Genomic DNA, 26289 nt, shown 5'->3' with positions numbered 1-26289 from the left:
TGGAACCTGATCTAAACTACATTTTATGATTGGATAAATTAGATATTTTACCATTGTAAAGTATTTAATATTAACCAATCATGATCCATCTAACTAACAACCCACTTATTTGTAAGTGCTGGAATTACTTGTAATTTCAGCACCAGAGAGATTTGAATTTAACTTAGAAATTAGTTGACTCTCCAAGAAGACTTCAGCAGCCGCAATAAACCAGTATACCCTAGATCTATTGAGCCTAGCAGAGACTAGTTAAACAACCTGAGACTAGATAGTAGAAGAGTAAGATTAGGATCGGTATTAGACTAAGAAGTTGCACGAATCTATCCGGCCGAAAATAAGATAGCGTGACGAGCAGACGGTGTACCCTATCCGAAATTACTCAATGAGTTAACCACCTCGGTCTTAACTCATCTGGTGCGACCATAAGTCTCGAACAAGACCTTAATAGCTTAGAATTAACCAAAAATAGATTAGAATTTAGACAAAACATTTTTAAAATGTTATACGACGATAATTTAATCGAGATGTCTCTACGACTCAATAGATCAGAGCCAATATTCCGAACGATAACAGAACTACCCGGAATTGCAAGAAGACCTCGAACCAGAGACGACATACGACAAAATGGAAACTTACCAATTAGTTATATGATAGTACGGCAAAAGCCAACACAAACTTTTATATTTAGAATTCTATTAGCAATGAATTTAGATTTTCATTTGCAAACATAAAATTTTGAAGTCAATCTTCATAATCATTACAGGCGCTAAACAAAATATTAATATACAATAACGATTGATAAAAAGATCTCAGATCGTTTTTCTAAAATTCTGCAGTATTATATAAAACATGTTTGGAAAATATTTATTGAAAATCAAAATAAAAATTAGTAGCATGACAATAAACTGTTAGTAATCAAAAAATCATCAGTTGTCCCAGCTTCATCACCTAAAACATAACAGCAATCATAAGCTCACTTATATCATTAAAACACTAAATCTTTTCTTAAACAAATTTAAACCATTTTCAACTTAAAATCACTTAATTTTAAAATCAGATCATCAAGGCTTATCCTTGGATCTTAATTCATTTTCTATTTAATTAAATTTAAACTTGATCATCAAGGCCTATCCTTGGATCAAAAAGAACAATTTTTTTCTCCCCCACCCACTTAGCTAGTGTCTAACGACCTCAAACGTTGATTCACTATCCAACCCTCTCTAAAAACCCAAGACTAATAGAAATTTTTTTAAAACAAAACTAACCATTCAAATTAGGATAAACAGTGAAGAACTTCGGTTATTCATCCTTCACTTGATCCCTCCTCTTATCAAGACCCAGGATAAATCTTAGACTTAGTAAGTTTAAAATAGTATCTAACGAACTACTCGCGTTCTAATTATACCTGAACCTTGTGGATCGATTTACTATTCTCCAACCCTTGAACACAATCACTACCCCTAAGTAAGATTAAGTAAGTTAACACCTTAGCTTATACTAGCCACGAGAAAGTAAAAAATCATTCTTCGGAATTGATATACTTTTCTCTCCAACCCCGAACAAATAGACCCAGGTTAAGCTAACCAAAAAATCGTAAGGACTAACAATTTAAGAAAATAGAAATCATCTAACAACTTTTTGCATCCGTCATCCTAAACCTTATGTCATTTAAAAATCTAGGAAACAAACAAACAATCGTTTTACACAACTGTGAAATAGATAACAATAAATACGATCTTGTAATCACACCTCATACACAAACAGTTGGATATATTAGAACAAAACGACAAACACTAAAAAGAAAAATAATAACTAAACAAAGACAAATAACACGAAAAAGATTTTCCAAAAATAGAAACGCATTTTCAGAATCAGAAGCCAGCAATTTAGACGAACTCTATAAATTAAAAGAATCTATAGATAAAAATTGCCCCATTCACGATCAATTATATTTTTCCGACTCAGAAACAACTTCAAATTCATCAAAAAGAGGAAAAAGACGAATAAAAAAGCAATATAAACACAAACCAGTACACTTATATAACTGGAATCAACCAATTAGACACATCGATAATTACCTATTAACAGTCATTAAACGAAAAAATGAGCCAAACACACACTCCAAGTGAAGATAGTCCAGATGATGACGATATCTTCCCCTTCCTCGTAGATGCAACCAATGATAGAGGACAGCATATATTTTGCAAGAATTTACTCCTAAATTTGTTTGAACCCGGAATCAGCCCATGTAAAACAGAGTTCCCAGATGTAAAAATCAAAAGACAAATTATTGATCACTATCTGAAAGATATATGTAATTTGACACAACACTACGGAATCTACACCATAGAATTCACCTCACCAAACCCGAATCATCGCAAATATGTAATTCAAACAGACGACCTTGATCTAGAATTTTCAAAAGTATTCTCAAAATATATAAAAAGAATACAATATCATAACTCACAAAGAGCAAACTCCATATTTACTAATGAAGTTTTTGCAATAATATATAGTTATATCTCAATATTAGAAAACGAAATCCCAATCTCAAACGTCTCACCAACAGAGACATCCAAACATATAAAGGTACGACATGAAATCACACTATTTTCATCTTTTCTAAATATAGTTAAGGAAAATTTCACCAAAGATGATGTTTCACAACATACAAAACATGACTTACAAAAAATTTTGGCATGGTTTATAATAGATTATTTCACACATAATATAGATTTAATTTCACAAGCAAGAAAAAATTTCAGACCTCAAAATTCAAACGATGATACTGTCATCACAGAACAGTCAGACTACGTTTGGGACCCCGAATGGTCTCATTATGCATTTATAAATATCCCACAATCAATTGCAAGTCAAGCAATAAGTACAATATCTTATATAAGAGATTATGTAAGAGTAGTACCATTAACCATTGACGCAACACCATTAAACTACAATACATTTTTACCTGATACTCGAAATAACAGTTTAAATTCGACCGTCATACACAATGAAAACCTTAATGGAACTAGGAATCTCACTCAACAAGATATTCAGACACCATCACACTTCATAAATGAAGAAATTGTACAAACAACAACAACTACACAACAAAGTATTTCACCAATACGTCCAAATTTAACAACACCAAGAAATACAAACACTTCACTAGCACAGGTAACCTTACAATCAACCGTTAAACCTTCGGTTGCTCCAAAATATTCACAAATGGATTATCAAACATATAGACCCATGACAATACCGTCAAAAACACGCAGAACGTTCACAAGAAACAATTTTGCGGAACATAATTATAATTATACACATTCATCAAAAACAAACTATCCTCCACGAAATAATATTAATAATCAAATCAGACCTCGATATTGGAATAATCCAATGGCAACAACCAATTCAGTAAATTTTCAAGCTAATCCACATCCTCCACAGGATCATAGTGAAAATTACCCATTCTTTCAACAGAATATAAATAAAAAACATGCACCTCATCAAACGGATTACCTATCCTCTGATGATGATTATTTACAACCAGATATATTTGCACCATATACCCAAGAATATCGCGGACAAGGAATGCAGAAACCATATACACATCATAGAAATTTTTCTCCACACCAGATAGATACACAAAATCAACAACCAATACAAATGCAAAACCCAATTAATACACAATCTTTTCAACCAATTCAGCCACAAAACCCAATGATTACACAATCATATCAACCAACACAAATGCAAAATGAAATACCACTTCCATATTATCTTCAACAACACGAAATAACAAAAAATCAACTTTCTAATTTTTCACAAATGCCAAATGCAGCAGAATCATTACAAATGACAATGAATCCATACCTTATGGGTGGATCATCAATAACATCAAACAAACCATTAATGGTATTCACAGGAACAGACCCTGAATATTCTAATGAAGATTATTTAAATGCAGTAACAGCAAATTTAATTTTAAATATAGGACCTGAACCAATTAATACGCCACTACATCAAAACTGGATACATCGACGCACAGCGTTGATACAGACAACCTTAGACGGCGCAGCCCAAAAATGGTTTTCAGTATTGCCTATAGAAATAAAATCAAACTGGAAAAGATTTACACAAGAATTTTCAAAAATGTTTGACTCCGAAAGAAACAAACAACAACAAAGAGTTTTATGTAATGAAATTCGCAGATTACCAAATGAAACCATCAAACAATTAGCAGTACGTATCAAAACACTAGTTCGAAAAGCATACTCACTAAATACACACGACTACAAAAACACAAAAATGACAGAAATCTTAATGATGACCTTAACACCTCAATTAAGGAAAATAGCAATAAAAAGAGAGCATCCCATCCCTCCTCAATTCGAGAGCCCGATTTAGATTTTCGAAAACTAGTAGACAAACTAGAGCAAGCGGAAATCACAATGAAACTTGAAGAAACAGAAAATCTGAAATTACAATATGTTAACCGAATTGAAACAATTACCACAAATATCAATAATATACAAGAATCAGATACAGAACTCGTTGAAAAAATCACTGAAATACTCAATATTTACGAAAAACACCCAAACTTTAAAGGCAAACCATCTTTCAAAAAATGGTGTAATTATTGCCGACGATACGGACATAGTATTTCTGAATGTAGACAAAAACAACAGGACAATCAAAACAAACCTCAAAAATATAAAGAACCGAATAAATCATTCTATCAATACGTGAAGAAAGATCAAAATCTACCGAACAAAAATGTATACAGCAACAACAGTTCAGGAAAACCACTTCCGAACAATACCAACTACACGAGAAATCAATCACCATATAACTCAAGTTATAGAGGAAGATCACCAGAACGAAGAAATACACAAAATTCGTCACAAAATCATTATAATAGACCAAATAGTCGAAATAACTACTCCAGATCAAATTCAAATACAACACAATTTGTTTCTAGATCTAATTCCCAATCAAGAAATAATTACTATCCAAACAATCAATCACGAAACTGATCATACAATAGAAATAGAAACTACTCCAATAATCGAAATAGAAGTTATTCAAACAACCGAAACCAGAATTACCCGAACAATCGATCAAGGAATAACTCATATAATAGATCAAGCTATAACAGACCAAACAATAATTACCAAAACAGATCACGAAATAATTCACAAAATCGACATTCAAGTTATAATAATCGTTATAGAAATTATTCCCAATCACCACACAGGAATAATAACCATTATAATAATTCTAACAATCGCCACAGAAGTAGTACACCTAAACATCAAAGAAATATTAATCAAGTACAATCAAACCCAGAAACAACATCAGACCCCCCAGGTATTGATGACACAGGAAATAACGAGCTACAACTAAATCAAATAAATTGTGAATCATCAGATTCAGAAAGTGATACGGAAAACACTATCTCCATCAATATGATAGCAGTCGAAAATGACTACGAACCTATTATATATGAACAACTTTTTTCATCACATATATATCAAAATCAATTAGAACTCCTTCACAATTATTATATAGAACCCATCCATTCTACACAAACGGCACAAGAAACTAACGAAATTAACACTACAAATCAATCCAATGAAAATAATAAAACAAAATGCTTGAATACAAATCACATCTATCAAAATATACAAAAAAACAACCCAAAGAAAAAATTTGGACAATACCATTTCTTTTAGAAAGTCCAAGAAGCAAAGAATTTCAACCACCAGATCTTGAAATTGATTTTTTAATTGATCCAGGAGCAGAATCAAACATAATAAACATTCCCACATGGAATGAGATAAAAACATTACACCCAAAACTAACGCCTCTTGAAACCTCCAGTAAACTAGCAACAGCACAAGGATCAACATTGGTAAACTATGGAAAAATTCAATTATTTCTTTTCCCCACAAGAACAATAGAGCAAAATAAAATTTTAATTAAACCATTTAAACAAATATTTCATATCACTGATATAAAACACAATATCATTGGAATACCATTTATCTCTAAATATATACCAACAATCAACATTTTGAATAGTAAAATACTAATCAAAGATAAATACACAAAAACAAAAGACACATCCCTAACATTTTTTCAAAGATTGAATAAACAACCACCATTCTTTTCAAAATTTTATCCAATATATAATCAACAAAGAAAACACCTGAAACCACTATCAGGAAACATATATAATTTTTCAATAAAACAAGTTCACCAATATGATAAAAAACAAAATAAACAACAACTCTATATGTCAGACTTTGAATTCAAACCTATCCATAAATTTTTCAAAATCACAATTTCATCCATAAAATATTTGAAAAACTCGAATTCAGATATTATTTCTCTACATGTATACAACAATACACCCTATCAAGTAACACTACCTTTAGGACTTTTAGGCTATTGCGAAACCAACGCTACGATATCACCAATACACGAAAAAGCATACCGCGTAAATAATATACTCCAATTATTAGATAATTGTCAATCCACAATTCTTAATGAAGAATTATCCATAAATAATATAATAAGTAATGAAAAAAGAAATACAGATTATTTCACAAAAACCCCATATTTCAAACCTACATTCAACATACATAACTATACAGAAAATCAACAGAAATTTTTAACAATGTTTAACTTCCAACATTCACAGATAACACAAGACGAATTTGATAAATTAGCCAAACAGCTAATAAAATATTCATCAGTCTATGCAACATCTAAATTTGATGTTGGCAAAATTAGTTCATCACTACATCTCCCATTAAAACCTGACGCAGTTTTCAAGTTTTCAAAAAACAAAGAGCAAGTAAAGTACCAATTCATTTACACGATAAAGTGAACAGATTACTCGATATTTTAGAACAATACAATATAATCTCACCGGTAAACAAAGAAGAACAACCAAAAGGTAACACATTTATCAACCCTGTTATCATCCTAGCAAAAGGAGAATCATTAAAAATAGTTCTAGACGCTAGATATCTTAACTCACTAATAGACGAATCAAAATGCAATTGGCCTATAGAACCAATACAAGTTATTTTAACAAAAATAAACGGAAAATACTTTACAACCGCAGATATGAATAGTGCATATAATCAAATGCCACTAGATGAACAATCGCGACGCTTAACACAATTTGTTATTGGAAATCAGCAATATGAAGTCAACCGCCTATTCTATGGAATATCCATAGGACCAGCAGCATTTTCAGCTTTTATGAGCAAAATTTTTTGACCACTAATACTCAAGAAAAACGCAATCACCTATTTAGACGATGTTTTTATGCAATCACAGACAAAAGAAGAAATGTTTAAAGTTTTAGAACACTATCACAAAATACTTCAGAACGAAAATCTGAAGGCCGCCCCCGATAAATCACACTTCTTTTTAACACGAGTTAAATTCTTAGGACATAATATAGAAAGAAAAACAATCACTCCATTAAAATCACGCATTGATGCTATTCAAAAGCTCCAACCACCAACAAACAAAAAGAAAATCCAAGAATTCCTTGGAATGTTAAATTTTTTAAGCAAATATGTCTATAAAATGCAATTATACCTAAGACCATTCTATAATATACTTAGACAACAAAATAATTTTGAATGGAACACAGAACATCAAGCACGATTTGAAGAAATTAAAAAACTCCTAACCGAACAAATTTCGAATACAATTCCAGATCCAAATCAACCATTCTATGCAATGTGCGATGCTTCAAATTTTGGCATCGGCGCAGCATTATTACAATCACACAATGGCACAAACAAAATGAATCTTATATCAGCAAATTCTCGATTATTCACTCAAGCAGAGCTACGACTCTCAACTCTAATGAGAGAGTGTACAGCCATAATATATACACTAACAGAATATGAATTTCTAATACTTGGATCAAAACATCCAACAGTTCTATTCACAGATCACAAACCAATCATTTTTCTCTTTGCACAAAAATCCAATCCAAATCATCGAGTTTATAGATTTCAATTAATTCTAATGAAATTCCCAAACTTACATATAGTTTGGACAGCAGGAAAAAATCTTGCATTACCAGACACATTAAGTCGAAATACACCACCTGAATTACTTACACGAAAAACAACAGTTGAAATACCCAAAAATATAAAATTCTACCTTGCAGAAAACGAAACATCACCCCGATTGGAATGCAAATATGCAGTAAAAACTGATATTGAACAATCACAAATAAATAATTTACCACATTTCCCACTTTATTTAGATTGTCAAAATAATCATTATGAAGTTGACCTACTTGGAACATCAACTTTTAAACCAATTCCATATTCTCAATGGATAAAACAAAACACCCAACAAAAACGAACAAAACAACACCTACCTAAGAAAAACCATTTTCCACTAATTGAAAAAGAAGATTTAACTGATAAAATAAATTTATCAGGACCACAAACAAATGATTCAAAATACACAATAAATCAAGTTTTTGACCTTCACGACCCACTTGATACAATACCCTTATCTAAATTAGAAATCGAAAACATTTTTCTCCCCCCAACAGAAACAATTACAATTTCAACAATGAAACAATATCAAAACCTTGACCCAGTAATTCGACAACTGAAATCATGGCACAAATATAAAACTAAACCTATCAAAGCAGATTCAACCATTCTAGGAAACAAAACACTCCTCCGATACTTTCGCAAATTTAACAACACAACAATTAACGAAAATACAGACCTTTTAGAGTATAATCTGAATGAATCTACAGTTCCCTGTCTCCCTATAAGTATGATTCTTATAGCTTTTAATATTTCACATACACAAAACATTAAAGGACACTCTGGATCAGAGAAAACATATTCAAATTTCATACAAAACTTTTATTTTCCAAATGCACCATTTTGGATAAAAGTACTATGCAATGATTGTATAGTATGTCAGCTAAATAAACCTTATCCAAATCAAAAACAAATAGCACATAAACAAGATTTTAAAGGACAAAGTTTGTACTTTAACCACCGTATTTCATTTGATACAAAAGGACCAATTTCACCCTCATCCGAAGGAAACTCCTACATTATGATAATTGTTGACGCGTTTACACATTATGTAGCACTTAACCCAGTACCACATTGTAACGCTTATTACGCTTACACAACACTCTATGAACACTGGATAGCCAAATTCGGACTACCAGAAATTTTAGTTACAGACAACGGTACAGAATTCATAAATAACGAAATCATCACATTATGTCATTTATATAACATCAAACACAAACCACGTACATCTCATGCACCTTGGACAAACGGCTTAGTCGAAGGTATGAACCGTTCACTACAAGAATATCTTAGATGTATCATCAATGGAAATGATACAAGATATACCGAATGGTCAGCAGATGTAAAACTATTTCCCTTAGCATAAAATTCACAAATCACGACAACTCTAGGAATGTCACCATATGAAATGGTTTTTAATCAAAAGCCACGCAAACCGATTATGTTTACAGCAAACTCTCATAAAAATGCACAAAGTTATTGTCAACCGAATAAAGACTCAATTTGTTATAATCTACCTCTACACACACACGATGAAGATCATTTTCATCACCCACAAATTCTTAAATTAGCCTCCGGTACACACACCGAATGGATTTTAAACAGAGATAAAAAACACAATGAAATTTACCAAAAAGTAACAAAAAAGTTGTTACAAAGGCAAAACATTAATGAACAAATAAATTCACGCTTTACACCAGCCTCCGATTTAAAAATTGGAACATTTGTTTTAATACCCAATTTTAACACTCAAAAAGGAATTTCTAAAAAATTACAACCCCTTCGTAAAGGACCATACCAAATAATTTCCAAACCCACTGATGTCACATATAAAATCACCGACTCACAACAAAAAGAAATTGTTCAACATCGAAACAACCTATTACCTTATTACCCAAAAGAATACGCACTACGCGAACTAACTCAATTATATTCTTTCACAGGTTTAAAAGTTATTCAAAATTACCCACATACGGAAAATAAAACAAAGGAACAACATGACATTCACCTCGAAAACCAAAATAAAAAATCAACTATAATGAAAAACAATACAAAAAAGCTAGATCAAAATATACCTCAAAAGGAAAGAAAAAATAGAAAATTGACAGAAAAAATAATACCCCAAGAACAAATCGACAAATCAGAACATAGGGAGTCATCACGACTTAGAAATCAACCACGTAAAAACTATAAAACATTCATTCCACAGTCTAAAATATTAAAGAAAGTCGAATTTCAAAAACAGCTCTAATTTTATATTTCATAATCTTTGCACCTCTGAAATATTTTGAACTTTCATTTTTCAAAATAACATGCTGACAAACAAGCAACGATTCTAGTTCAAAATTAGCCAATAGGATTCATCCAATCCGTTACCTTCTCTAACTCTAACAACAGATCAACTAGACGAACAATATTAAACTCCAGGCATATCTATAACTATAACTTTGCGACCTCCAGGTCAAAAATAAGCAAACCATTCCAACTTGACAACTAAAATAAATATCACCATAATATCATAACCCTCCCTTATCTAATAAACCAAAGATCAACAATATTTCCCCAACTCAGACCTCAAATACCCCCCAAACAAATATGTTAATTTAGCCTAAAGTAAAAGAACGACCATTTTAATTAGCCTAAAGTATAAAAATCTCAAAAATACCCCAGATCACTTGACAAATAAAAATAAAGACAAAGAAGACCTCCCGATCACCATAAAATTCGCCCCCAACAATTTTTCACAAAACTCAGCCCACTTGTCAAAAAACCAATAAATAATCCGACCACACTTGAAAATTGCCTCAAACAACAAAAACTATTCGATCGAGAAGTCATTTCTTAAATGCTCTTCTCTCATTCAGTCAACATAATTCTAACAAATCTCAAACAATTTTTAACGATATTTAAACTTTTAATCATATTTCTTTTTGATACCTTTGAATCTTTTGTAATAATCTTAATCATATTTTGCAATATTTTTTTAATTTTGTATTCCATATTCGAACTATACCTCCAGCTTTCAAAAGCTATTGACTATATCCACAGGTACGATTCACAAAACTTATCCAAATGATACGAACCATTTTTAGTAGAACAGATATTTTTTTACTATTTGTAATTCTTATAACATTTCTATCATCCCTCATCTTGACAATATGCAAATGTATAAAGAAAGCAATCATCGCATTCGCCCTAGCAACAATCCTCCTAATTCTTTTTCTAGAAGAATACTATAATAAACATAAATTTTTTCACTAAAAGAATAGATCAAAAACCATCAAAAATTGCTAACCAACAATCACACAGTCAGTCTTCACCGACATCATCCCAGGAAAACCCAACACCACCTTCAATTACCCAAAACCCCCAAACATCTACACGAATTTCCTTTCAAGATAACCCATATACCTTTGAAGAACGACACGCTCGCTTATCAGAACCACTAGAACCAGTTCAACGACAAGCACCTCTAAGTGAACCAACATATAACCTATACCCAACACTACCACAAGAATTAAGTAGAATACGAAATCCTAGTCAAAACCAAAATACAGTCGAAATAAATAGACAAATTATACGTCCTCGACGAAACAGAAATTTTCAAACTCCCCGAGTTCATTTTGATATACCTCAATCCCCATCACAAAGTACACCAGAAAACCCCTACGCTTCTTTCACAACGTAGCACCTCAAGCTTACCCTCAGATTACTTAGGTTCAACACCAACATCTGAACAAATCCGTGAAAACCCCTTTAACCCCACAAACCAAACATCACGACTACCATACTGGACAACACATTCATTCACACAAGGTGAACCAAATTTAATCAATGATCCAATAGATATTTCTGCGGATACAACAACATCCTCATCACTACCAGAAACATTATCACTACCAGCAACACCATCAATAAGCCAGATTTCACCACCGCCTTTTAACTTAATTTTCCCAAATAACCTCGACGCTAGGTATCGAGAACAATCATCAACAAATATTCCTTTAAGACTAGACTGGAATACATTCACAGCACCCCCACCATTATTTGGACAACACCCAGAAAGTAACCGACTCCACAACTGGGCACTAAATAGACTACAATATAGACAAGACATTCACGAAGACATTCGTGCTCATAACATACAAATACTCCAACAGAATAGTCTACAATTAAAATTTGAAATCACGGTTAAATTAAACAACATTACTCAACATCCCTATCCATTAAATCCACCAAATATAACAGCTCAATCCCTACCACCACCATTTATAACAACTGAAGTAATATACAAATACGACAGATATACCAAAAAGACAATTGGTTACATCACATTTTATAACCCATACTCAGGATTATCATACACATGTATATTCTAAAAATATTGATTTTTCTCCAACTCTTTTTTCTAGTAATCTCAAATGAAAACATAAACCCTTCCCCCCGCACAGGACCCCAAGATTTATTAGTAACACATTACGATTGTGAAGAAAACGAACAAAAAACACTACACAAATATGCAATAAATCAAGTATCACAATGCGAAACAGAACCACAAGCCATAGAAACAACAAATGTAATAGCGACACTTTATTCAAAAGCCCGAGCAACAACAGTTATAGGATATAAATTCACAGCAACATTTTCCGAAAAGAAAGTACATTGTTCACAAGTCTCAAATGGAAATAAAAACCGACTTGACCACGAATCATTCTACCAAAGTAATATCGAACGACTTCTACATCTCAATCCCGAAGATTGTAAAAACGAGTTACTAAGACTCAATATCACAAGAAATAAAAACACAGATAGAAAATTAGTATATTTCCAAGTTTTTGCAGATTCTGTACATCAAGCAGAACTTGAAAGATATCAAGGACATATAAAATTAGATGAAAAATACCCATACAACGGCGCACACGGAAGATTAACTTATGATATACACGATAAACACTGGATACCACACATTGGTATAAATGACCCATCAAACTGCAAAGCAGACACAAAAAATAAAGGATATCAAGAAATCATGTTTTTCGATTGGAAAATACAACTCGAAAAAATACAACTCACACGCGATTTATCAGACAACACAATGATCTATCAAGGAATTAGATTACCTTGTAAAAACGATCAAGGCTATTGTGACCCTACAACACGAACACAAGCAACAATTGTTTGGTACCCCGAAGACACATGTACAACATTTCAAGTAGCAAAAATACACGCTCGTATGATAAAATTTCACGAAAAATATTTTATACAATCAATTCCATATGAACAAGTCCATCCATCACGAATACAAAGTTCTAATTTTAGAAACATAGACAATATAGAAAATAAATTGACACGTTTTCAAATATATCAAGAAACAGAACTTGCATGTAAATACAGAAATCCACTTCACAAAACACAATACTCCGAGATATTAGTTGAATACGAAAAAGGATTCGACATGACCACTGGAAAAGTAAAAATCGACCCATACGCCACAAGTCACCCTATAAACGAAGGAACATCATATATACCAGTTGATTTTCAAAAAAGTAAAAGTCAACCTGGTGGACATCTAAAGCCCCAAGACACTAGAAGCACACGTTCACAAGAATTATCACTAATGAATAGTACATATTTCGGTAACATCCACTATGATATTCACCTAGATATGAAATAAGACTACACAATTAGCCGAATTTTTCAAGAAATGTCACTCTCTGAATTAGAAACACTTCACCAACTATGCGAATTAGAAAGGACACAAATCCTACAATCACTTGCACTAGCAGTATTAAAAATACCCTATGCAGGATATTTACTATCAGGAAACAGATCAAATTTTTTAGACTATGAAGGAAACATTTTATGGTTTTATACCTGTACCAAAAAATTATCACCACTATATGTTTTCGAAGATAAACGATGCTATAAAAGAATCCCTATCTTTTATAAGAATAAAGTACATTTCGTTGACACGCTTTCAAGACGAACCTATTTTTGGGATACCGCAGTCCCATGTGGATCAGATATTAGCCACAATGTAGTACAACTGATCCCTGATGAAGATAAATATTACCTTCTTACCCCATATCCCACATTAATGCAATCACTCAAAAAATTCTCACCTGAAAGCATCAGAGCTATTGCTCGAAACCCAAATATTGACCTACAATCAATTGGAATATATTCAAAATCCGATATCCAACATCACATTAGAACACAACAATTCCAAGAATTATTAACACAAATGGACACTATAAAAAGACAATCAATTGACCAAAACTTACGCAAACTTGCCGAAACCGCAGGATTTGCAGATATTTATACACAAGATTATAGCGGATATTTCAAAGATATTAAAGACTATATATATCTAAACGGTGAAAAATACAGACCACAAGATATCTCACCTATAAATATTTTTAGCTTTGTTACACTAAAAAATGAAATTCTCGATTTTCTAGGATGGCCCTACTACATCTTAGAAAAATTGACTATTTTATACGCAATGTTTAACTTTATAGGATTTCTTTTTTCACTTTTAAAAGGAATCTACAATACATGCGCTATACACACACAAGTAAATAGACAAGCAAGTGTAGCACGCATACTATTAGCAGGATTTTTTGGAATTTTTTCATCATCAATAAACAAAATTCTTTTAGACGCACAAATAAAAGAATACAACACAAAAATAGCAACAAGACAGAACACATATGACGAAGAACATAACAATGTAGACATAACGCCTACAGCACCACGATTACCACCCCTACCACATAACCATCCATTATCACTAGTCCCACGAAATTTTCGAAATTTAGCAGAAACACATAATCCAAATTTTAGACCAACCATATCACAAAGTCCCATTCAACATATATTGACACACCACCCACTAGATGAAAATACCTATGAACAAATTATAGAACAACCCCATACCACCGCTTTTCAGTCTCAAAATAATAATTTTTTTAGCCCACGATGAGCCGACAACTTGGATCCCTACATCGCTCAAATTCCCACCCAACCAATCTCAACACTCCAATTACAATAATGCCACTTTTTGCTTTCCCGCCACCCGATTTCCCAACCAATAATGTAACATCAGGCATGAATTCAGACACTAATTCGTATATCTCAGTTTTATACTCCATCTCACAACTCAATAACCCAGATATTGAAACCCCTGATGAATTTGCAGACTCTGAACCATCTCCATCCAATAATTTTCAAACCAACTCCTCAGTTTTTTCAAAACCCCCTTTTCAACCAATCCCGCCAAATGACCCACTCCCATCGATTTCGACACCCTCTTATGCTTCACAAGTCACCCCAACCTACTCTTCATTTCATTCAGACCGATCATCCAATTCTCCAGATACTCCCCAAATCTCCCAGGAACTAGATAATTTTATCACCCTACAACAACAACCCTTCCACCTCGAAAATTCCACTATAAACCAGATTTCATCCACAATAGAATCATTAAACCCACCTACCCCTACACCCTCTTCAGCTTATACCGCATCATTAGCACCATCCTCCACATCCACCGAATCATCAAATAGTACTAATAGAGCTTATCGCACTTTCAAAAGAAAATTCCCGAACCATCCATTTCCGACAAAACCAGGAACAGCCCGTGAATATAGTAATCATCCAAATCACACTAACACGAAAGATTTTTTAGCCATCACCCTACCCTCATTTCCACAGTATACCTTGAACACCCCTAACGACACTAACGACACACGTAGTTTTGTAGATGAACAAGTTTTAATGCCTACACTTCATTGGACATCATATTATCATTTTACTAACCCCCTTTGCCTACCTTTATCTAATACTCACATCGATATAGAAAGAAATAAAGATATGCTATATCGACTCACCACACCACTAACACATAGACAATTTACTTACATCGGATATAAAAAATCACTAAAAACATACACTGCACCCCGAGCTAACGAATATACGCTAGAATATTACGATCATAACATCATCCGAACTAACCAAGATCAATTTTTAGATGATGATCGCTTCGCTAACCCACAAATCACAGAAAAATTTTTCATCGAAACACCATATGTATTTACACTCAATATATTTGATCGCAAATTCGATCACATCATTTCTGAAGCACTAACCGACACACAATCTTACGAAAGTTTTAAAGAAAAATTTCAATTATTTTCACTAACCTTTCATTTCCCTGCACCACATGAAAAAGATTTGCACTGCTCACACGATATTATGTTACGCACTAAACAAACCCACACATACACATATTATCGCTTCATACAAAATCACTTTGACCTACACACTCCATCAAGACAACCACACCATCGTTTTCAATTTATTAACTCTAAATACACATCACATTTTTTCTTAACTTCACATATTGCATCAAAGATACTAACCTTCACGGTATTCTTCGCAATTATGATCCCATAACCCAAATGTATATTTTTTGTCCCATCACAAAGACCTTCAACGCAGAAGAATCCAGACCCTTCCTTATCCCACATGAATTTGTTCAACCTATAGAAATCCCCATATTAGAATTCATCCACAACACTAAATATAACCACAAATTATATAATCTCATCCAAAACACACCTTATGAGTTTGCAGTTGGCACTGAAGAACTAAAAACCATTAAAGCACTTCAATTGCTTTGGCCACTGCTTCAAACTAAAAACATCATTCGCATACTAGCAAAGTTACTAACAAATTCCGACATAATCCACGACATCTTCCCCCACGGTTTTTTCCCCGACGACTAACAGGTAAGTATAATTTATATATATTCTAAACTAATAAATTTAAAATAAAAAAACTAACCATTCTTTATCCATGTCTCATTTTGATTTTTAGTCTCCATCTCACGATTATCTGCAAAATACACAAAAGAAAAATAAAAAATAGAAAACTTCTTCAAATTGTTCAAAACTCTAATAATCTTTTGCACCAGCTAAATTAAATAAAGTTCATACAAATGTAGAAAATTAATTTATAAATTATTTCCCTAAAAAGCAGTAATTCTAATAATGATGAAAATTTGTAACTTAATTTTTCCCCAAAACTAGCAGTAAAATTGAAATTCTATGTAGTAAATTGATAAAACGCAAATGCAGTACAAACCTTTTGATATTTTCATTCACTCGCACAAAGAATTCTATCCAAACTCGCACAGCTCGCCCACGAAGAATTGTTTAAATAATGAATTTCAGTTTTAAGTTTTCACACTCAACAACTCTAGCACACGATAACAAGTTTCAAATTTTCCTTTAACCCGGTTGGAAAGGAATTACATACTAAACAAAACTAACCAATACAGCTTACTAAACACCACAACACATAGAATAACAGCATGACTAAGAAAAGGAAACCAACGGTACCCAAACCGGATTAACCCAGTTTAAAACTGGATAATTTATTCTTTTGAAGACTATTATAAAGTCTAAGAAAAAAATAATAAAACACAAAAAAGTCGAAAGACAAACCCATACCAAAAACAATTTGATTTTTGAAAAAAGGACACAACCAACGAAACATAAGAAAAACCACAATAAACTCAACATAAAACGTTATCACATAACAGGACCTCTCACAGAAACCGCACGAAATCATACTCCCACTCCTGGCCTAACCCACCAGAGAGGACGTCCTGAGCATGCTCTATAGCCGGCCTAACCCACCGCGCTACATCCACGCTTTGTGACCATACTTCTATTTTTAATAAGAGGTACTCAAGGGTGAGTAACTCTTCAAAATAACTGAACTAAAACAAAAAGCTTTTGTGAAAACAACTAACCAAAATCATAATTAAAACACCAAACTAATAAAAATTTTATAAAATGTAAATTATATCTTGCAGTATATAGATCAGCATACAACACCAAAGACGAACATCCAAAGAAAAAATGAACCCACTACACTCGAAAAAGAATGGTCAACCACAATCAATATGCCGCCCACAACCACAACTCAAAGGATTTAGAGTACGACTTGACTTCGCAGAAAAGGACTTCATTGAACTAGAACAATGACCACCTCGATGTTCAAGTATACGTACAGATCCGAGTAACCAGGCATCCCCTCCACGCACAATCTCCACGCCATTCCCAGACAAGGTCAACCCAAAAGAAGTTCTCTACAAGAAACGAAAAAACCTGTCATAGCCAACCATTCTGAAATCAGATTTGAGTTTGTTGCGAAAACCCAGTCGTTGTCATGAGAAGACACAGCGATTGAACCTGGAACTTCTCTAACAAGAGAACCCAGAAGAATTATGATGTTCGCCAAATACCAACGTCCATCATCCATCCTTCGAATTGCAGAAAGACTATTCTAAAAAACTCTGTAAAACCCGGATGGGTGGAACCTGATCTAAACTACATTTTATGATTGGATAAATTAGATATTTTACCACTGTAAAGTATTTAATATTAACCAATCATGATCCATCTAACTAACAACCCACTTATTTGTAAGTGCTGGAATTACTTGTAATTTCAGCACCAGAGAGATTTGATTTTAACTTAGAAATTAGTTGACTCTCCAAGAAGACTTCAGCAGCCGCAATAAACCAGTATACCCTAGATCTATTGAGCCTAGCAGAGACTAGTTAAACAACCTGAGACTAGATAGTATAAGAGTAAGATTAGGATCGGTATTAGACTAAGAAGTTGCACGAATCTATCCGGCCGAAAATAAGATAGCGTGACGAGCAGACGGTGTACCCTATCCGAAATTACTCTATGAGTTAACCACCTCGGTCTTAACTCAAAAACTTTAATTATTCCGAATGCCGTATTTGTAAAAAAAGATACTTTTTGTTAAAAAATACTAAAACAAAATTTTCAACCTTTTTTTCTGTGGAACTTTTTTATGAAACGCCATAAAATAGCAGAATCGGTTAAAAATAGACAATAGAAAACTTGAAACTCCTACAGAGAAAAACAACTGCTCCAATTTGATCGAAACTGATTGATTTAAATGTTTATCGTTCAATTGCACTAATGCTGCAACATAATTTTATTCACAGTATGATTTTTTGTCTTAAAATTGTCTTGCTACTGAGCGTTAAAAAAATCTGTTATAAACTTTTCAATTTGTTTTGCGAACCTCGAGCCAAAAACGGATAATTTTGGGCTGTTTAGTCAAAAAACTGACCCAAAGCTAGAAAATCTATTTTTGTCAAGTTTATATCAAAGTGAATCTCTATTTCTTTTGAAAGACTTGACAAATTTCAAACAGAAATATGCATGAAATTGATATTGTTTTGAAAAAATGGCGCGAAGTTAGAAGTTGTTTAAAACTCAATATAGACTTATATAGACAATAAAACTCATTATAAACTCAACTTAGAAGAAGCTTTTGATGTGCAAGTTGGGTCTTAATTTAAAACCTTGGGTTAGAACCATTCCAAGATACTTGGTAGAAATCTGCTATTGGTCTTATCAATTTGCCTCAATATCGAAGTGGATACACCACGTCGAAAACTACTTTATTCGCTCACCAAACCTTATTGCTGGACTGGTCCCCGAACTCCGGACTAGACCCTGGAGTTAAGATTCAACCAAAAAGAAGTCAAAACCGGCAGCTTACAAGGAACCCAACGCTTCTGGCTTCAAAATGCTGACTACATTTCTCATCATGGGCCCTAGAAATCAACAGCTTCATCCGTTGCTTCCACTTCTGAGCCGATAAACCTAAGCCATCAACTTTTGAGCCGCCCATACCTCGAATTTCGAATCTCTTAGAGCCAAATATTTGTTGAGCCACCACAAAAAAACAGAACATTTTTTATGGATCAGTTTCAAGGCTGTGCTAAATCAGCAAGTTATAAAACTCGGCATCTCCAACTATCATTTGTTGGAGTTGGTCAGGAAAAATAAATTTCCCCCGTTGTACATCCCGAAAAAGTCCTCACAGTAAATCTGGTCATTCAAATTTGTGACAGATCAGGAAAACAAGAAACACGAATTATTGGTCCTCAGTATCTGAACAGATAATATTTCCTGACTTAATGATCCATAATCCCAGAGCGACTGTAAAGCAGCTTCTGCTTCTGCTTCTGCTTCACCGAAGTGGAAGAAATGAAGAATGCTGGGGATAAGCCGTACAAGAATTTTACTGTTCTGTTAAACTATCTGGATGTACATCAGAAGACACCTCATCACAAGAAACACTTCCCATGTTATTATAAATAGTTGTCCTTGTCACTTAATTTCGCAATCACTCCACCCTCCCCCCCCAGCCTGTTTTTCTTAAAGAATAAAAGTACTCATGTAGCCAGATTTCAACTATTTCATGCTTAGAACCAAGTTGTACCCGGTTCCACGAAGCGATCTCTGAAATTGATTACCCGGATTCCACTTTTTGCAATTAATGGGACTCCCGAAAACTTCCCGCACTCCCCCTCAAAATAAGCTTATTACGCTTAATGACATTCTGGACGCCCAAAATTTGCAATAAAGGGCAAAAATTGCATAAAACTTAGAAAAAACGCACTCCCTTACAAAAGTGCTTATTTGGGGCGTTCAGGATGTAACTTTTTTGATGGGGCGACGAATAGCGTCATGAAAACATCTTTTTCTCATATATTTGAAGAAAAAAATACTTACACAGTAATTGACAGCCTCACAAGCCTCGATTCCAATGCAGTAAACGACACATGAATCAATGTTATAGGCATAATACTCGAATAAAGGGTCAATATCGTACGCTTTGAGGCATGGACACTCTTCTCGAAAAAGAGAAAGGTCGACCTGGTTTGTCTGAATCAACTTGAAGTTCAGCAAAAGATGAAATATGTGTGCGATTTTCATTTATCCGAATTGTAATGCAGAATGCAAATCCGAATGCCAGCAATGTTTATGAATCCGAGTGAAAGCAATTTTGTTCAAGTATTTTTGAATTTTTAATTCTTTTTTTATCGATAAAAAATATCTTAGAAGGATTTAATTATTCAAATGCGCGGAGGATTAATGAATTTGCGTACACAATTTCTTTTATGTCAGACATCTGCGCGGAAACAATTTTGCTACAAAAAATCAAGCAATTCAACTCTCCTAATTAATTCCAAAACCATGTTTTTTCCTTCCTGCGGAAACTCACTGTTGAATTTCAGCTGGAAAATTTTAAAATTAATAATGAACTCAGCAAAACAAGACATCAATGGTTAAAATGTTGTACGTGTTGTCTACAATTTTGTCAGTGGAATCAATGCTTAAACTATAATAAAAAAGGGCTTTCTAGAGTTATTCACGTTTTTTTAATCGCATTTTTGACAATTTTTTCAACCGTCTGCAACTTTTTGATGTCTCGCATTATTTACATCAGTTTGATTTATTATATTCAATGTAGACCCAAAACTCAAACTGTCGCAATTTCCTGTCAAAATTTTACGTCTTTTTTTAAAAATTCTGTTCTTAAGACATCATCAGTGAGATTATGAAGATCGAAAACTTTTCATCAAAAAACAAATTTGAAAACTTGAAAATTGACTGGAGAAAAAAACATTGCGAGCTAACAAAATTCGTTACTCTTTAAAGTTAACAAAATTTGAACATTGATTTCTATCACTTGTACTGATGAGTTTTCAATATATTGAAAACTCATCAGTACAAGTGATAGAAATCAATGTTCAAATTTTGTTAACTTTAAAGAGTATTTTTCTCAAGCATTTCTGACAAAATATAGAATATGGCTTTTGAAGAAATCTGTTTTACCTCCAATTGTTCAAAATCATCTTATTGTAAATGACATCTGTTTATAATTTCAACCAAATTTGGCAAGAAAGTAAGCTCCGCTTAAAAATTCCATTACAATGTCTTTTACTTTGTAAAACCATGAATTACAGTGGTCAAACTTTTAATTCAGCTGTTATATCTTAAAAACAAAAAATCAGAATACATGATAAAACTTATAAATAAATATATAATTTTTTTAAATGGGCTTGCTGTTGTTTTCCAAACTTGTTGTTTGACTCCTATGCTTTCTTTCAGGCGTAAAAACAGCCATTTTGTTCCAAAGTTTGACAAAATTGACGGATAATATATATTTGGCTTGTTTTTTTATTCAGACCAACCTCGAAATGTAATTGAAGTATTTTGGCAAAAAAAAATAAAGATGTCAATGCCTAAAATTTTTAAATAAAAAGAAATTTGATTTGATTAATTTCAATTAAAATCATGACCATTCAAAAATGGGAGTATTTAATCCAGTTGGGATATTTAGAGCGTAATAAATTTCCAGCTTCTTAGCGTTTTACAAATGCGGCGCAGAACAATATCCTATAATTCATTACAAAATGTTGGGGCGGACTAAATGTTCCGACTTTCGATACGAAAGTAACGGAATATTTGTGCTCGGGGTGGGTTTTTTTTCATCTGACAAATTTCGACTTTTTAACTAGACATTTTTGACGATTTTTTTATATCATTCAAAAGCTATTGTTGTCCTGAGCTCAAATTTGAAAAGATATTTCACCTGTGATCATTTTTCGTAAAGTTACGAGGATTTAAAGATTGGTATTTTGGCCAACTTGGGACAATTAACGCGCGATATAATTCGCGCTATTAACACCAAAGCGGAGAGTTAATCCGTCTTAGAAATCTTTCAAAATTGGTCGAAAGAAGCTTATTGGCCATAATTGATTTGTTACAAGGTGCGAAATCTATCCTTTTGCACTTTGTCGTGTGGGGGGATGATTTTCATTAAAAATTTCAAAGTTTAAAAAAAAATTCTTTTTGTTTTATTACATTTGTCTTTTTAATGTTATTACTGCCCCCATAAACCTTAAAAAGCAGTCAGAACATTCAGGGCTTCGCCCTGATACGAGCAGTCTTGTTTCTCCATTTTTTGACATAATAGATAAGAAATGCGTCATTTTGAACGTTTCATTGAATTTGGAGAGAAGATTTTGAAAACGCAGAAAAAAATAGACATTTTGTTTCACACACACACAAGAAAATTTAGAAAAATCAGGGCTTCGCTATAATACGAGTAGTGTTGTTCTCCTACAGTCATACAGCTTGTATCTTATATCTAAAATCTATGACAAGTATATTTTGGTTAAATTATTTTAAAGTTTTTTTTTGCGTGAGCTTAGATATTTTCATTCAATTCAATCTTGGAAGAAATTTGTCTAAATACCGGGCTTAGGAAAATGGTGATTGTCATATTTTTAAAGGCTCTAAATCCATTGATATAGTCATATCGCTGCTGGTCATTTAGGTTTTGCATTCTTACGATTGCCTGAATCAACTTGCCTCAGTTATAAAAAATTGTCCAAATGGCGTTCTTTTAGGTATTACGTAGTTGGAAAACTAAATTTAGCCTGCTAAAGTCAATTTCTTTTTTTCCTTATTAGTAATAAAAACAATATCTGTGAAACGAGTTTAACAAAGCTGCTCGAAATACTTTGATGTTGAGGGGTGTAATGCGCGTTTCTTATGAAATATCCAGCATCATGTGGTATTATCAGCTTAAAATTCATCGTTTTCTCAAAATTTTATGAGCTAAAAAAATTTTGAGACTAGTTAATGGGCAGTTGGAGAACCTTCAGGGCTCTAGTGCGTTTTTGTCTAATTCTCGAGCTGAACAAATACCCACTTCAACAGAAAACGTCGGAAAAAGTGGTGTCAACGTGCCTAAAATTCTGTTTGCCGAACGTCAAAGTAATTTTTTAATAGATTGACTGCATTTTTTGAACCCATTAAGCTATTTCGTTTGTTTCTATTGTCTTTAACTGAATTGAGAATTTCTGAATTGTGTCTTGAGTGAAATAAAAAAAAACATGCAAAATGGGGTACTGCGAGGATAAAAATACCAAGACTAAATGGTTGATAGCACTCATGCATAAGTCCATCAGTTAAACAAAAAGTTAAAAGAGAAACTTTGAAAAAAAAATTTCAAATGAAATAATTGACAAAGCTAACAAAAAGCTAGGGCAGCTTCAACCGAAAGTTTTCTTCAAAGTTTTGCAAGGCTTACTTCATTTGCTCATAATTTCAAAGTGCAAACAGCCTAACTTCAATTCACTAAGAGCTATTAGCTTCGCTTTAAAAAAATTTAGCTAAAACTGGCGTTTATCTTTTAAAATGCCTAATTTTTCATCAAATACATTTAAAATCATACAAAAGAGAGTACTATTAGTGGCAAGGATTGAGTGGCAAGGATTGAGCTGTTATATTTGGTGGAGATAATGGTAGTGAATGATGAACTAGATTACTTAGTTTTACTGTTATTTCGAATTTAGGGTGTTAAATTGTCTTGATTAAGTATTTGTGTATTATGGTCCTGTATATCTTTGTGGATGTTGTGTCTATTTTGTAATCGGTTTAGTGCCAAATCATGCAGTCGATTACTATCGAGGTTTTGGCCAAAAAGGGTAGGGATGCTATAAATGTATTCCAATCTAGTCGTAAAGGTATAGTAGTACTTAGAAGTTCAAAATATCGATCTTCTAAATTATCAGGGAAATTTACAGGAAACGTAGTGGTTGGTGTTTGACCTGATACTGAAGGTGTTGATGGGAATGATAGAGTTTCTGGCAAGAATAAAGAGGGGTCTGATGAAATATCTATGGGTGCGTTCACTAAATTTGGTTCACCTTGGAAAAAGACTTGTGTCATCCAATGTGGAAGACGTTGTGGTGAGGTGGAGGATTAAAAGGATTTTCACGAATTTGTACGGAAGTTGGTGTTGAACCTAAATAGTCGGATGGAATGTTGGGCTTATTTTGTTGGGAAGTTGTCTGAAGTGATAGGCGGTGCTTTGGATTGTGTTACTAGAAAGATCTAAAGGGGTCGAGGATGGTGATAAGAGTATATTAAAATGAAAAAATCCTTTGTTGAAAAAAAATTTGAAAATTTGAAAGTAGAGTTAAAAAGAATATTTCAAGGTCGTTCGAAAAAAAATATTTGAAAAGTGATTTGTTTTGTCGAAGTATTTGTCATCTTTTGGATTGGAAGCCAATTGTGGTCGAATTGTTTATTTATTTATGACTAATGGGTTGGTTATGGAGTGTTTTTGATGAAGTGAACTCTGGAGGTTTAGTTAATAACTTTCTAGTTTTGTTTTTATTTATTGGGCAATTATGGTTTTTTGAGAGATGTCATGTCTTTAGGAGCTATGGAAATATGGAGTATAAGTTGAGACGATATTGTTGATTTTTTTGTTGAGTGATAGGAGAGGGTTGTAACTTTTATATGATTATTATTTAGGTTGACAATTAAAAAGGTATTGCTTATTTTTGACCTTTGGGTCTTTTAGTTATAGTTATAGATCTATTTGAAGATAGAATTTTGTCGGCTAATAGTAGTGGTGTTGAAATGGGGTGATGTTTTAAACTATTTGAATTTGGATTGACTGATTTTGAACTTGTTAGTTCAAGAGTGAAAATTAAAGATTCTTTGGAAACAATTATCCAATTATAATGAAAATATTTTAGTTAATCAGGGGGGTTTCTGAAATTCTACTTTTAAAAATATTTAAGACTGTGGGATAAGGATTTGATAGTCCTTTCTTGGTTGATTTCTGAGACGCGATAATTAGCGTTGTTGCTATTTTTCTATTTCTTTTGGTGTTAAGATTTTTTCTTATATTTACAATTCATTCTCTGTTTTTGAGCAATTTGTTTTTGAGAATTTTTGGGAGGTTCTTTTTGAATTTTTTCAGTAGTTTTTTTTTACTTGTTTCGGGTGACAATGATAAATGATTTGAATTTTACGTTTTTTGCTGTTTGTTTTTTTTTCTGTGGTTTTTTTAACAGTGTTTAGACCTGTAAAGTAGTATCATTGTGTTGTTCCGCGAAGGGAGTTTTTTTTTGTTGCGGTCAATAAGTTTATGTCACATCTTTCGAAATGGTCCTTTCCGGATAGGTAGTGTTTTTTCAGAAAATACTTTTGGATTATAAAAGTTGGGACTAAAACATATGTTCCTGTTTTTAGGCTGATGCTCGTGAAAAACGTGAATTTATCTGAGATTGAATATCTTGTCTTTGGAATAGTTTTTTTGCGTTTTTTTAATGATTTTTATTATTATGTTTTTTTATCTCGGTTTAAAATCCACTCTGTATGTGTTCCGAAGCCTGATTTTAAATTTTGTGGATGGTGAAAGTGATCTTCGTCATGTGTATGGAGTGGTAAATTCTAACAAATTGAAT

At 33.0% G+C, this 26289-nt stretch overlaps 1 protein-coding gene across 1 annotated transcript in view; it reads right to left on the bottom strand.

Annotated features, from left to right (window-relative positions):
• The window catches only part of LOC134845148 (uncharacterized), a 184768-nt gene extending 163685 nt beyond the window's left edge, over positions 1-21083 (bottom strand). Inside the window, exon 1 of the mRNA XM_063862024.1 lies at positions 20744-21083. Coding sequence (XP_063718094.1) covers positions 20744-20947 — 204 coding nt within the window. The 5' untranslated portion in view covers positions 20948-21083. The remainder of the gene's footprint in view (positions 1-20743) is intronic.
• Positions 21084-26289: the final 5206 nt, after the last annotated feature.

This window comes from Symsagittifera roscoffensis, chromosome 4 (assembly GCF_963678635.1).
Source record: "Symsagittifera roscoffensis chromosome 4, txSymRosc1.1, whole genome shotgun sequence".
NCBI classification, from domain to species: domain Eukaryota; kingdom Metazoa; phylum Xenacoelomorpha; order Acoela; family Convolutidae; genus Symsagittifera; species Symsagittifera roscoffensis.
The sequence above is the reverse complement of the archived record's forward strand: the minus strand, read 5'-3'. Positions and strand labels throughout refer to the sequence as shown.